The sequence below is a fragment of the Garra rufa genome, chromosome 9, assembly GCF_049309525.1.
Source record: "Garra rufa chromosome 9, GarRuf1.0, whole genome shotgun sequence".
NCBI lineage: Eukaryota > Metazoa > Chordata > Actinopteri > Cypriniformes > Cyprinidae > Garra > Garra rufa.
The window spans coordinates 34,954,979-34,968,158 of NC_133369.1; the positions used below are offsets into that span (position 1 = coordinate 34,954,979).

General features: G+C 38.9%; 1 protein-coding gene across 2 annotated transcripts in view; it reads left to right on the forward strand.

The window, feature by feature from the left end:
- gask1a (golgi associated kinase 1A) overlaps positions 1 to 13,180 on the forward strand; it is a 44,643-nt gene that overhangs the window by 22,444 nt on the left and 9,019 nt on the right. Inside the window, exons 3-5 of one of the 2 annotated variants that reach the window (XM_073847981.1) lie at positions 954 to 1,076; positions 3,607 to 3,710; positions 3,973 to 7,610. The exons of the other annotated variant lie outside the window; for it this stretch is intronic. Of the exons in view, the coding sequence (XP_073704082.1) occupies positions 954 to 1,076; positions 3,607 to 3,710; positions 3,973 to 4,177 (432 nt within the window). The 3' untranslated portion in view covers positions 4,178 to 7,610. Of the gene's footprint in view, positions 1 to 953; positions 1,077 to 3,606; positions 3,711 to 3,972; positions 7,611 to 13,180 lie in introns of those variants that run through there. 2 annotated transcript variants of the gene reach the window in all.

The window sequence follows — 13,180 nt, forward strand, 5'->3', positions numbered from 1 at the left end:
AGTATGGCCTGTGGAGTTTGAGAGGGGGGGAAGGTGTTCTAACTGGGAATGAGTCTGGTAAAACATACACTTACTGCACCACAGGGTCACATCTCACCTTAACTTCTCACCCACAGTGTGGTCCCAGTACACATATAAAAACCAAAGAGGAGTAATGTTGTTAGATGTTATGAGAAAAGATAAACCACAATATTTCCACTGGAATCTCTTAAGACTCTCCGCTTGCAAGTTTAGCTGCTTGCCTTGATAAAAGAAAAATGAGTTTGAAAAATGTTCATACACTACGGTTAGTAAGTACTCCTGTGTACTAAGTTTGTGCAATTTTACACTGTACGCTGCATTTATTTTCTTATTTACAAATTAATGAGATTAATAACACTGATTGAACATGTTAAGTATAAGATGAATATATATATATATATATATATATATATATATATATATATATATATAACTGCAATGTAACATTGCTGGCATCAAACATACAAAGATGATAGTGCAGAGAACCCAATTTACTTACAATGATGAACTTCCAAATAGTTAATTCTAGACATGAAACAAAACTAGACAATGACATGGAACAGCTAAATATACTTAGTAAAGAACATAAGGGCTTAAAATCAATACTACAGGGTAACCGCATGATGTTAACAACCAATGTCAAATCGGAACTGTGAAACAAAATGAACATGAACCAATAAAAGAACAGCATTAATAATGAAACGGCAAGACAATGAACCAATGAAAACATGACATGAGCAAAAAGCATGAAACAGGAAACGTGAAATCACGAAACATTAACAAAAGACAAGCTGTTTAAAATAATATAAAGGTTTATCCTGTAAGTGGTTTTGAAAGATGTGGTCTGAAAGCCTATTTGTTAATGTCTATTGACATGCATTAATTTTTCATTTCAGTTTTTTAACCATGTGTTTAATTTGTTGTTTCTCCAGGTGAATGACAGACTAGACCGGTCTTGCTGTGGTTTCAGACCAGACCCATCAGAACTCTGTGTAGAAAACCTGCTGAATATCAAATGTGGAAACCCAAAGGACCTAAATCTGGTGCACATCCTGGTAAAGGAAATATTTGTGATATTTGTCAGATTGTTCGATAATAAAATATCAATACAGAAGTCCAACCCTCAGAGTCTCACATTACCGCCCAGGTGTAGAGAAAAGGGTCCCATATTTTATAGAACTGAAATTGTAAAAAAAAAAAAAAAAAAAAACCCATTGTGGTTCAAGAACACAAAATCCAGTGCACTTATAATTCTTAGTATTTTTAATATGGTTGCTTGAATATCCATTACAGCAATATACAGTAAATAACAAATTTTGAGCTGTTGAAACCTGTAAGGCCCACAATGATAAATATGATATGAGAGAACCCCTTATAGTTTAAAATTTAAATGTTCCTTACCTTGCAGATTTCCCAGGTCTATTGTGTAGATTTTTTTTTATTATTATTATTATTATTATTTGGGTCAGTTAAATGATAACACATTTATATATTTCTTAAATTAATTTATTTAATTTTTTATACTTGCGCTTTTGCAAGTATCCTTTAACTGATCAGTACTCCATTTGACTTTGAAGAGAGTAAACATGCATAAATAATGACACTACAGTTTCAGTGAAACTTGAAGCAATTTCCTTTTTACATCAAGTTGTATTGACTGACCTCATGACAAGGTCACATAGTTGGCAAGTATTCGTTTTCTACCAGGAGAGTGTAGAACATTTTTTCCCCTTCATACCACTTTCCAATATCAAAAGTAATAACTTTCCAGCAGCTCTCGAGATCTACGTGAAGTTTGAGCTCACACTCAAACTGTGAGTAAGAAACCCAATGAGTGAGGCACCTAAAACGAGTCAAGGCAATCAGTTTCCGTGGGAGCCTTTAGATTGGTTCTGTAGTCATTATCTGATAGTGTTCAGAGAGCTGGTGAAATGGAGCTCCGGTGTAGTTGTGGTTTAGGTTTCTGGAGCAAGTCTGCACAAGTCATCTGTTTTAATATCGCTTGCCCACAAAATCATTCCACAATTTTAGAAATATCTTCCTGTTGCTTAGAAAAGCCTACAGAGCTCACTGCAACCAGCATAATTCATACAAGCTGTGTCTTTTGGTAACCCTAACCCTGATATTAAACATGCATATGAACTGAATTACAAAAGAGGTGCGTTTTATGCCAGTCTGACTTTTTCAATGGCAGGCAAGATGTTTCAGTTTTACTATAGTCATGCCTTTTTGTACACACTTAATTTACAATTATGTGATTGGAAATATAATTCAACAAAATCTGAAAAAAGGTCTACTATTCAGTATCGGGTGCCATTTTGTATCTAATGAAAGTGTGACTTAAAGTTCACCCAGAAATAAAAATTCTGTCACATCCTCATTTTGCTCCAAATCCATAAGGCTTTTGTTCATCTTGAAAACACATTTTAATATATTTTTAATGAAACATGAGAGATTATACCTCTATAACATCTATGCAACCAGAACTTTGACGCTTCAAAAGTTGATAAAAAAAAGTTGTCTGAAGAGACAAGGTCGCTTTATATGATAGACTGATTTCATTAGGCTTTTAATCACATGAACATTGATTAACGCTCACCACACATGGTAGACTCTTAAAAATAAAGGTGCTTTAAAAGGTTCTTCACAGCGATGCCATAGAAGAACCATTTTTGGTTCCACAAAGAACCATTAAGTCAAAGGTTCTTTAAAGAACCATCTCTTACTTACCTTTTCATAATCTGAAGAGCCTTCTTTCGCCACAAAGAACCTTTTGTAAAACAAAAAGGTTCTTGAGATGGAACCATTCTTTATGGAACCATTTAGACAAAAAATTTCTTCTATGGCATAGTGAAGCACCTTTATTTTTAAGAGTGTAAGTGGAAGCTCAGATGTGCTTTCTTGCCCCAAAGAACCAATGAGGTGTGTTTTGGCGTGTCACACAAGCATGTCTGAGCTTCTGCAAGAACCAAAGGGATTCATTCTCACATGTCAAGCAAGTAGCTGAGCTTCCATCTATCGCATACTGTATGATGCATGGATGAATGTGTATACACTCTTAAAAATAAAGGTTCTTTATTTGCATCGATGGTTCCATGGAACCTTTAAATGAAAGGTTCTTTATAGTCAAAAAGGGTTCTTTAGATTTTTAAGATGTCCTTCAAATGGTTCTTTTAAGAACTGTTCACTGAAAGGTTCTTTGGGAAATGGTTCTTCTATGGTATCACTGCAAAAACACCCTTTTGGAACCTTTAATTTTTAAGAGTGAATTACAAGAGTGGATTACATGGCTTCATACAGATTACTTTTACAATGTTGTTTATGAACTTTTAGAGCTATAAAAGTTTTGGTTGTGTGGATTTATAATAAAGGGACAGAAATGGCTGAGGGCGTCATTAAAAATGTCTTCATTAGTTTTTCAAAAACTAAACAAAAGCATTTGAAATGACACAAAGAACTAATTTTAATTTTTGGGTGAACTAACCCTTTAAATGTCTAAAAGTTTCCAAATACTTTAGAGCTATTGTACATATTATAAATCATTAATCTACCCAAAATAAGCTGTATATTAACCTCTATTTATAGGTTCGGAAAACAGATCCATCCAGACTGGTTTTTATTGACAATGCAGGAAGACCTCATCAACCACAAGACAACCTCAACTTCAGACTGGTTGAAGGAATTGATGAGTAAGTAGACTTACACTATTTATACTATCTTATACTGGTCTTGTGGTTAAGAATGTGGACTGTTAACTGTTGTAAGCTTGAACTATACTTGCATTGTGCCTTTTAACATGCTTGTCAATTTGGATACAAGTCAACTGAATTAGAAGCAAACAAGTTATGTTTACAAATACATATTTCAGAAAAGATAGATGCTGCTTTCAAGGAAATAAGACTGTTCAACATAGAAAACAGTTTGTGTAACAATGTATTTGTTGATTGGCAGGTTTCCAGAGCGGGCCGTTTCAGTGCTGCAATCAGGATGTCTGGAAAAGATGCTCCTTCGCTCCCTGTCTGTGGATCGGGAATTCTGGGTGAGCAGAGGAAAGGCTTCTGGACTCAAATCTATCATCCGGCATGTAGAACAAAGAGCCAAGGCCCTCCTCCAGCACATACAAGAGAAGAAACTACGACTTAACAGAGATTTTTAACTCTCCCATGAAGAGATTCTCTTATATTGTAAAAATAACTCTCAGAAGACACTAAAGGTTTATGGAAATCCTTTGCTTTGATTTGAATCATACTGATTAATTTTTGTAGATGTCTCAAAGTCTGTTCTGTTGTGCTGTTTAGAAAATCATGCAAACTATTCAAGACAGCTAAAATGAAAGGAGGTAGTGCATTTGCATGGATTTTTGAGTCGATTTCCCTAATCAGGGTTGACAATCCTTGAACTGTGATTAAGTGATGCTCACGGTGTCTGAGAGAAGACATTCCAGATGGTCATTTGCAAAGCAGGACTCATGCAGAGGCCCATCACTGTGAAGAGACTTACGCTATGTCCTAACCAGACGCGATACAATAGGATTTCAACAACAAGCAATTTGTCTTTCTATGCTGAATGTTAATGTGCTGTCGACAGCTCACAGTTACAGCCAGTTAGAAGATATTTAATATTTAATGCACAGTTACGAGGAGTGGAATTTTGGTCTAATTATATTTCATAGTGAGTGAATGTTACACACTTATACACCAAACATCAACAAAATCTGTCGCTTATTTGTTTTGTGGTTACAGCTGGATTGGACAAAACCCTACCTGATCTCATGGTGAAAACATTACCTTTGGGAACTTTTTCGCAAGACGTGAAATAAGTATCAATCAGTAGGCTACATATCACTGCAGTTTCCAACAGAAATGAACACTAGAGGTTTTGAAACAGCAAGCACTTGTAATTGTTTTCTTACACAGTTATGATTACAGATCCATGTTTCGCTGTCCTGACGTAACAAGCTTGCTCAGTAGCTCAGTCGGCAAATGCACTTAGGATGTGGAATCCTTGGGTATGAATCCCATGAAAAACATTACTTACGATGAAAGAGCTAAAAGATGTTTTTTACGTCACATTCGCTTTTGTTCATACTATTGGGAAGGCTTAGGTGTAGTGCAGATGATTAGAGTTATAGCGTCACTCAATGGACATTTCAAGTCAGAACTGAAGTTACATGTACAAAACTAACGTCAAATAAAACATTCCATATGTACATTCATCTGTTCTGGGGAAAAAAAACTGAACATTTCACATTGAATATGACACGAAACGTACATTGCGATATGTATTTTGTGTCTTGTGAAAAAGTTCCCACAGGTATGTTTTCGTCATGAGATCAGGTTGCTAAAACCAAAATTTACATGAAGCTTAGAATTTAGAATTATTTTTCTTGTACAGTGTCCTTGAAACGCTAAAAACAAGATATTGTGGTGTACAAGCTAAATCTTTAATGAAGGCTTCTATACTAGAATAGGTGCTGAGAAGTATGAAACTGTGGTTTGGAGTGAAACTGAGCCCTCTCCATGTAACTCCTGCTGGGCTTTTACAGGGCACTCGATGCCCAAAGGCTCAGTTATGCACAAAATTGCTGAGTATGAATTTGTGGTGTTGTGTAGAATTGTCTTACATGATTCTAGGCTTGTGACTGTATCTTATAGGCCACATACTTTATACACACTGCAGTTAAATATGGTTGCCTTCTTCTAAACAACAATTTAGAACAGTGGTTCTAAACCTTTTTGAATTCAAGGCCCCCATTGTCAGTAACAATATTTGAAGGCCTCATGACTTTGTTCAACATAGGCTCATTGGAAATACATGCCTCTACATATATTTTTGCAAAACTGAAAAAAAAATATACCTATATATATACAGCTGCAATCGAAATTATTCAACCCCCTTGACATGCAAGACATTTTGTTCCAGATAATTAGTTTTTCTAAAAACAAATCTACAAAGGCATTAGGACACTATTAGATAAAGTATTTTAATACACATTTGAGTAATTCTGAGAACATAAATTGATCAAATTGATTGATCAAATCAAATTGGCTCTAAACGTTCATGTTCAAAATTATTCAACCCCCAAAAGTAAAATTTGGTGCAGAATCTTTTATTATTTAAAACCACCTATAAACGCTGTTTGAAAGTGTTTAGAAGCGTTGATCACCTCTCTACTGCAATCTTGGACCATTCCTCGGATGAAAAAAACTTTTAGATCACGGATAATCTTTGGTTTTCACTTTGCCACTGCTTTCTTCAAATTCAACCAAATATTTTCAATGAAAATTAAATCTGGAGACTGAACAGGCCACTCAAGAACATTCTGTGACTGATCCCTGAACCAAGCATAAGTAGATTTGGATGTTTACTTTGGGAGGATTGTCCTGCAGAAAAGTCCATTGATCATCATCTTCGGTCTTTGTACCAAAGGCATCACAATTCTTGGCAAAATAGCCTGATACTTCAAGGAATCCATGGTTTCCTTCATACGGTCATGTTTTCCACTTCATGCTACAGTAAAACAACCCCATAATTGGATCAGCTCACCTCCATGTTTGACCATGGAGATAGTGTTCTTCTGCACATTAGTTTTCCCTTTTTTGCACCAGACAATCCGCTGATCTATACGTCCAAAAAGTGCTAGTTTGGTCACATCACTCCATGAAACATTCTTCCAGAACTCCACAGGTCTATCCAAATAAATTTTAGCATATTCAAGCTGACCTTTTTGTTCTTCTTGATCAAGAATGGTATTCACCAAGATGCCCCAGCATGAAAGCCATGCTTGTCTTATGTTCATCTTCTACTCTGGAATGAAATATTTTTCCTCCTTTCATCGGGTCATCTCGCAAGTCTTTGGCTGTACATTGCAGGTTTTTCTCAGTTGTTTTGATCAAACATTTTATGAAATTGTGCATTTTTGGTTCAACACCCTCAAAGGTTTTCGGGTACAACAAACTTTAAACTAAGGAATAAGACTTTTCTAATACAATAAAATTATTTCTTCTCTATAGCTTTTGTGAAAGCTCTGTTGACTTTACCATATTTGCTACTCAACTTCAGCACATGCATGTGTAACATCTCAAGCTGATTCAGTTTTTTTTAATAGTTTCTAAAGGGTTAATTGTGTTTTAGGACAATTTTGTTCCCTACCACAAAAATAAATGACTTAAAACGGCAATGTTGAATAGGGGTTGAATAATTATGACAGCTGTGTAACTAAAAAAAAATCCTAGAACTCAAACACATTACATTATATATTGACATTGTCACTTTTAATATGCCAGTACACTGTTGTAGATGCAATTTTTATAAAGTCCTGGTTCCCTGGTTGACAACTACTGGTTTAGTTCATTCAGCCATGTTTATGTGCGGTTGTTACTTCCAAAACTTTGTAGTGTGTACGTTGCCTTTTTGTTAAATAACCTGAATTGTTTTGACTGAGTTGTCATCACTTACTCCCACATGCATTATTAAAAAGTCATTATTTTTGGAAATGTATGACAGCAACTTTGGAACATTGATTGTTCTACTTATTACTTGCTAAATTTGTACTTTTCTCTTGAATAAATGTGCTCATCTAAGATTTATGAAGTATTTCAAGACTAGTCAAAAACCTCATATGAAGAATCGCAAGTACCTGACAGCTAATTTATTTTTCATAGATCAATGCTTAAATCATCTTTTTTATTTTTTTGAGTTTTCACTTTTGAGTTTGTCTTTCTTTGTTTGAACACAACTGCAAACTTTAAAATAATCCAAAGACGTTCAGCAGATATCACTTCCTGAAATCAAATGAATAGAGGCTGAAGAAGAGTTTAGAGTGGCTGTATCGAGCCCATCTGTTCGTGAGCTGATCTTGTCACTTCCTATAAGCCTCATACTGATCACACATTTGGAGATTAGGAGCATGCCGAGGGAGAAAAATAAATGATATCAGCGAAACATTAAATCTTCCTTTCATCCAGTTTAAATTCCCACAGGTCTCATTTACATTTGCCTAATGTGGGCCAGAGACTCCTGCCTGTGTTCTTCTTCCAATCTCACTTCAAAGTACTTTGACTGCTTCTTTTTAAACTTAGGGAGAGAGTTCACCAAACAGATTTGTAACCCCTAGAACATAAGACTTGTTTAGCATAAATGCTGAATACACAGATATTCTATAGTCTGTCCTTGATGAGCTGATATAATATTTAAAAACTGCAGTACATTTTAGTGTATTGTAAGGAAAAATAGGTAAAACATGTACGTAGGTCTTCACTAAAGCACATAGCCTTATAAAGAAAAACAACACTGACTTTTAACCATGTACTAACAAAACATAGCTCTAAAATCCTTAGAAATTCATGTTTTGTTGTAAAGGATGAAAGTATAACATTTATAACACAATTAACAAATAAGTGAAGAATATTTGCTTCATCAGAATGGTCTGCACGGTACTGTGTTACTTCAAATAATAATTCCCCACCACAATAATATCAAATAATTCAAAGTATAATTGCTTTTCTGTGTTTTTTATTTAATCAGCTGAATATCCCATGCACGTTTGAGTTCCTTTGAAGTCCATGGTTTTGAAATTTATAAATAAATGCAACACGATCGCAGTTGTCTTACAAGGTCAGGGTAAAAAAAGACTGAAATATAAAACTACAAGCTCTCTCATCATTAGGCAAGAGATGAGTGGATCAAGCCATTATTGCTGGACCATGTAAGAGGGTTTCTCAGAAAACTGTGAGAGTAGCAGAAGTCTCTGCCATGTGTTACCTCTGGCCTGCATCCATTTGAATAGAAACATGATTTTAATTAATCATAACCGTGGGAGTAATTAAACTAAGTGTAATTAGAGATAGAGGGAAAAAAAGAGAATGAGGCAGAAGCACAAAAGGGAAAGGGAACGAAGATGCAGTTCTTCAGATGAAAGTCGGCGCCTTTCTAACCTCTGGTTTATAAATGTTTCCCTTGACAAGTGAGCACATAATGTATTCTTCCTCTTGAGCAAAGATAAAAGCATCATCCATGCCTCACACAGTAAAACTATAGCTGTACGTCTTCACATATTTCTTAGTGATAAAAGTGATATTTTTATTAGACCATTTTTGTCAGCTTACCTTAAAGCATTTAAAAGTATTACCCAGGGCATTGTGCCCTTCTGCTCTTTTATTGTCACAGTATATTAACTCTCTAATACTCAACAGTCGTCACTTGTTTTAGTGCTTTAGTTATTACTATTGGTCATACTAAGAAAACAAACATTTAATGGGGTAATTCACCTTAGAAAAATAAACATTCTGTCATCTTTTACTCACCCATGTCATTCCAAACCTGTTTTTCTTTGTTCTCTGGAGCATTAAAAAAAAAAAATCTTTTTTTTTTTTTTCATTATTAAATGGAAACTCACAAAAACAGAAATCACAGAAACTGTTTGGCTACCAATATTTCTCTTTTTTTTACTACAGAAGAAAGAAAATGACATGAAGAGGAGTAAATGATCACAGATTTTATTCATTTTAGGTGAACTATCTCTTTAAGTATTACATTTTGGTACTGGACTCCCATTCTTAAGTGCTACAGGCATACAGTTGAGGTCAAAAGTTTACATACCCCTTTTCAGAATCTGCAAATTTTGCAAAACCAACAATGATTGTATGATTTTGAGATCCATTTTTTGTCACACTGAGGACAACTGAGGGACTCATATGTAACTATTACAGAAGGTTCAAACACTCACTAATACTTCAGTAGGAAAAAACATGCATTGAGAGCCGGGGGTGAAAACTTTTGAACAGAATGACAGAATGTGTACATTTTTCTTATTTAGTACTGCCCTTCAGAGGCTACAGAAAATAGCTACATGTTTCCCAGAAGGCAAAATAATCGTAATGCATGGTTTTTCCTTCTGGAGCATCAGTGAGTGTTTAAACTCTTTGTAATAGTTGCATATGAGTCCCTCAGTTGTCCTCAGTTTAAAAAGATGGATCTCAAAATCATACAGTCATTGTTGGAAAGGGTTCAAATACACAAAAATGCTGGAAAACCAAATAATTTGCTGGACCTGAAGAATTTTTCCAAAGAACAGCAGGCAGTTTAACTGTTCACCCTGCTGAAAAAACCAGCTTAAACCAGCCTAGGCTGGTTGGCTGGTCTTAGCTGGTTTAAGCTGGAAATGGCTGGTTTTAGCTGGTCTCCCAGCCTGGCCAGGCTGGTCAGGCTGGTTTTAGCTGGTGGTTTCCCAGCCTGACCAGCTAAGACCAGCCTGACCAGCCTGGCCAGGCTGGAAAAATGGCCAAAACCCCTCTAAAACCAGCCTGCCTCCCAGCTATGACCAGCTAAAACCAGGCTGGTTGACCAGCTAAAACCAGCCAACCAGCCTAGGCTGGTTTTAGCTGGTTTTTTCACCAGGGCAGGACAAACAAGGGACTGATGAACAACTATCACTAAACAAACTGGATCATTCAGGTAGCAACACAGTATTAAGAATCAAGGGAATCTAAACTTTTGAATGGAGTCATTTTTATAAATTCAACTAATATTTTCTCTTGTGGACTATATGTAAAAATCTTTTATGTTAAATATCTTATTCAGGTCAGTACTAAATAAACAATAACACGCATTTTGTATTATCCCTCTTATTTTGGTAAAATAATTAACATTTTGCAGATTCTAAAAAGGGGATGTAAACTTTTGACCTCGACTATAAATAATATCTCAAACTGACCTTATTCAGGTTTGCTATCACTTGCTTAAGTGATGAGATTTACTTATTGCCATTCAGTTTTGCTCAAATTTTCAGAGAATATAAAAGTCTAGCTGGAACTAGAAAATCTCAGAAAATCTATAATGACTAATTACATTGTGTTAATCGTAATTGTGCAAATGTCTACAGAGCCTCTACAGAGAATATTTGACTTTCTGTTTCCTGTCCCTGCTAGTGGAACTTGGTTCCATTCCGGGAACTCGAGCTGCGTCATCAACGCTTTGGGGAATGCCATTGGCGAACACCGCTGTAAACGTAGTCTGTAACCAATCAAATGACGGGAGTGACGTCACCGTCGTGGTGATGTAAGCGACCAGGAAGTATAAAGCACGTGCGTTTGAAGCCGGCGCCAGCTTTTGTCATTCAGCGAAGCGCTATATGTTGGTCTTTTGAGCGATGCCAACTAAAAAAGGGGAAAAGTTTAGAGCGGTTGATCAGCCACACAGACGGTGTGTCCCTCCCTGCCAGCGTTTTATTGTTGGTGGGGATACACACGGTCTGTGTGTAGTCTGCTTGGGAGTGGAGCACGCTCAGTCAGCCCTCGAGGGGGCTGGCTGTCCGCAGTGTGATCGCCTTCCACTGCGGGTGCTTCGCTCTCGGAGGGCTCTCTTTGAGGAGGGAGCCTTCACCAGAGTTCCTCGTGGGTCTGGCCCTGCTTCCGCTGAGGCGGAGCGGCAGCTGCACTCGTGGGGTTCGCAGCTCGATCTGTTAGAGGGAATGGAGACGGGTGATCCCCTATCTCCCTCCTCACCTAGCAGATCGGTTGACCTCCTCCTGGATGTGGAAGCCCGCACTGCGGTTCCTTCCCCCCGGGACGAGGCATCTACACTTCTCTTATCTTCCTCCGAGGAGGTTGATGTAGAGAGTGTTGATGATCCACAACCGCTTCCCCGATCCCCGCAGTATGAGGAGCTCTTGGAGGTGGTGACTCGTGCGGTTGCCAAGCTTAACATCAGCTGGCCCGCAGAGGAAACCCATGAGCCGCAGAAAAGTAAATTAGATGAGCGTTTTCTGCGGGCAAAAACACCATCTCCTTCCGTTTTTCCCAGATCTCCACAGTGAGCTGTCGAGATCAGGCGAAAAACCCTTCTCTGCCCTTTTATTCATCCCCTCCTCAGATTACTACGGTAATGTGGGAGGGGTGGATGAGCATGGCTATAAGATGATGCCACGGGTTGAACAGACGCTTGCAAGCTATCTGTCACCCGATTTGGCATCATCTTTGAAGGCTCCGTCCTTGCCCTCCAAGCCACTCAAGACAACTTCGGGCTTGTTGGGTAAGGGGTACATGGCAGCGGGTGAGGCTGGTGCATGCTTGCATACTATGTCCATTTTGCAGGCGTACCAGGCTGACCTGCTGAAGGATCTAGACGATGGTGAGGAGGTAAATGTGTCGGAGTTACGTCGCACAGCAGATCTGGCTCTCCGCGCCACAAAGGAGACCGCCCGTGCTATTGGGCGGTCTATGGCAGCCCTGGTGGCCGCGGAGAGACATCTGTGGCTGACCCTGTCCGACATGAAAGAAAAAGACAGAGTCCTCCTCCTGGACGCCCCGCTTCAGCCTTGTGGTCTGTTTGGCGACTCGGTTGACGCAGTCGTCAGCAGATACCAGGAGGCTCGTAAACAAGCGGCGGCGTTCTAGCAATACCACCCTCGCCGCGTCTATTCCTCTGGCAGCCACAACCGTGTACCAGCTCCTCACACCGCGAGGCGCAGAAGAGAAGCGTTGCTACCCGCACCCCTCCAGACAGACCAAGGGGGCGGGGTCAGCGACGCTCTAAGTCGGTGGCCTCGAAGACTAAGCCTGACCTGAGGGTCGTGCTGCAGTCCAAGAGGTCCTCGGCTAAGCGGCCCTGACTTTTGTGGCTCAGGGCCGTCGAGGGCAGCCCCTCTCGGGGGGGAATGGGGTTCACCACAGTACATGGTGCCCATTCTTCCTCGGGGCCCTGAGGAGACCAGTCAGCTAACCCTGCTAGTGTTACAGGGCGCGGCAGTCTCCCGCAAACCTTTACTGGTTTCTCCGCCCGGCAGCGTAGCGGAACCAGCGGGTTTGCCACCCCTACGGGGGTCCTCAGAGCAGTTAATTCAGGTGTCTCCTGCCAGTCAGCTGTTACAGGCCACCGAATTAATTCCTCAAATAATACCAGAAACCAGTCTCGAGAGGCTGGTTCCCTTAGTACACTTTCTGGCAGCGTGGAAACTACTGCCAAATGTGTCCTCATGGGTCCTGCGTACTGTAGAGAAAGATTATTATATCCAGTTCGGCGCACCGCCGCCACCTTTCAACGGGGTATTTCCCACTCTTGTAAGCCCCGAGCAGGTTCTGGTAATGGAACAGGAAGTAGAATCTCTTCTGAGGAAGGAGGCCATCGAGGTGGTCCCTCTTCAAGACAGAGAATCCGGGTT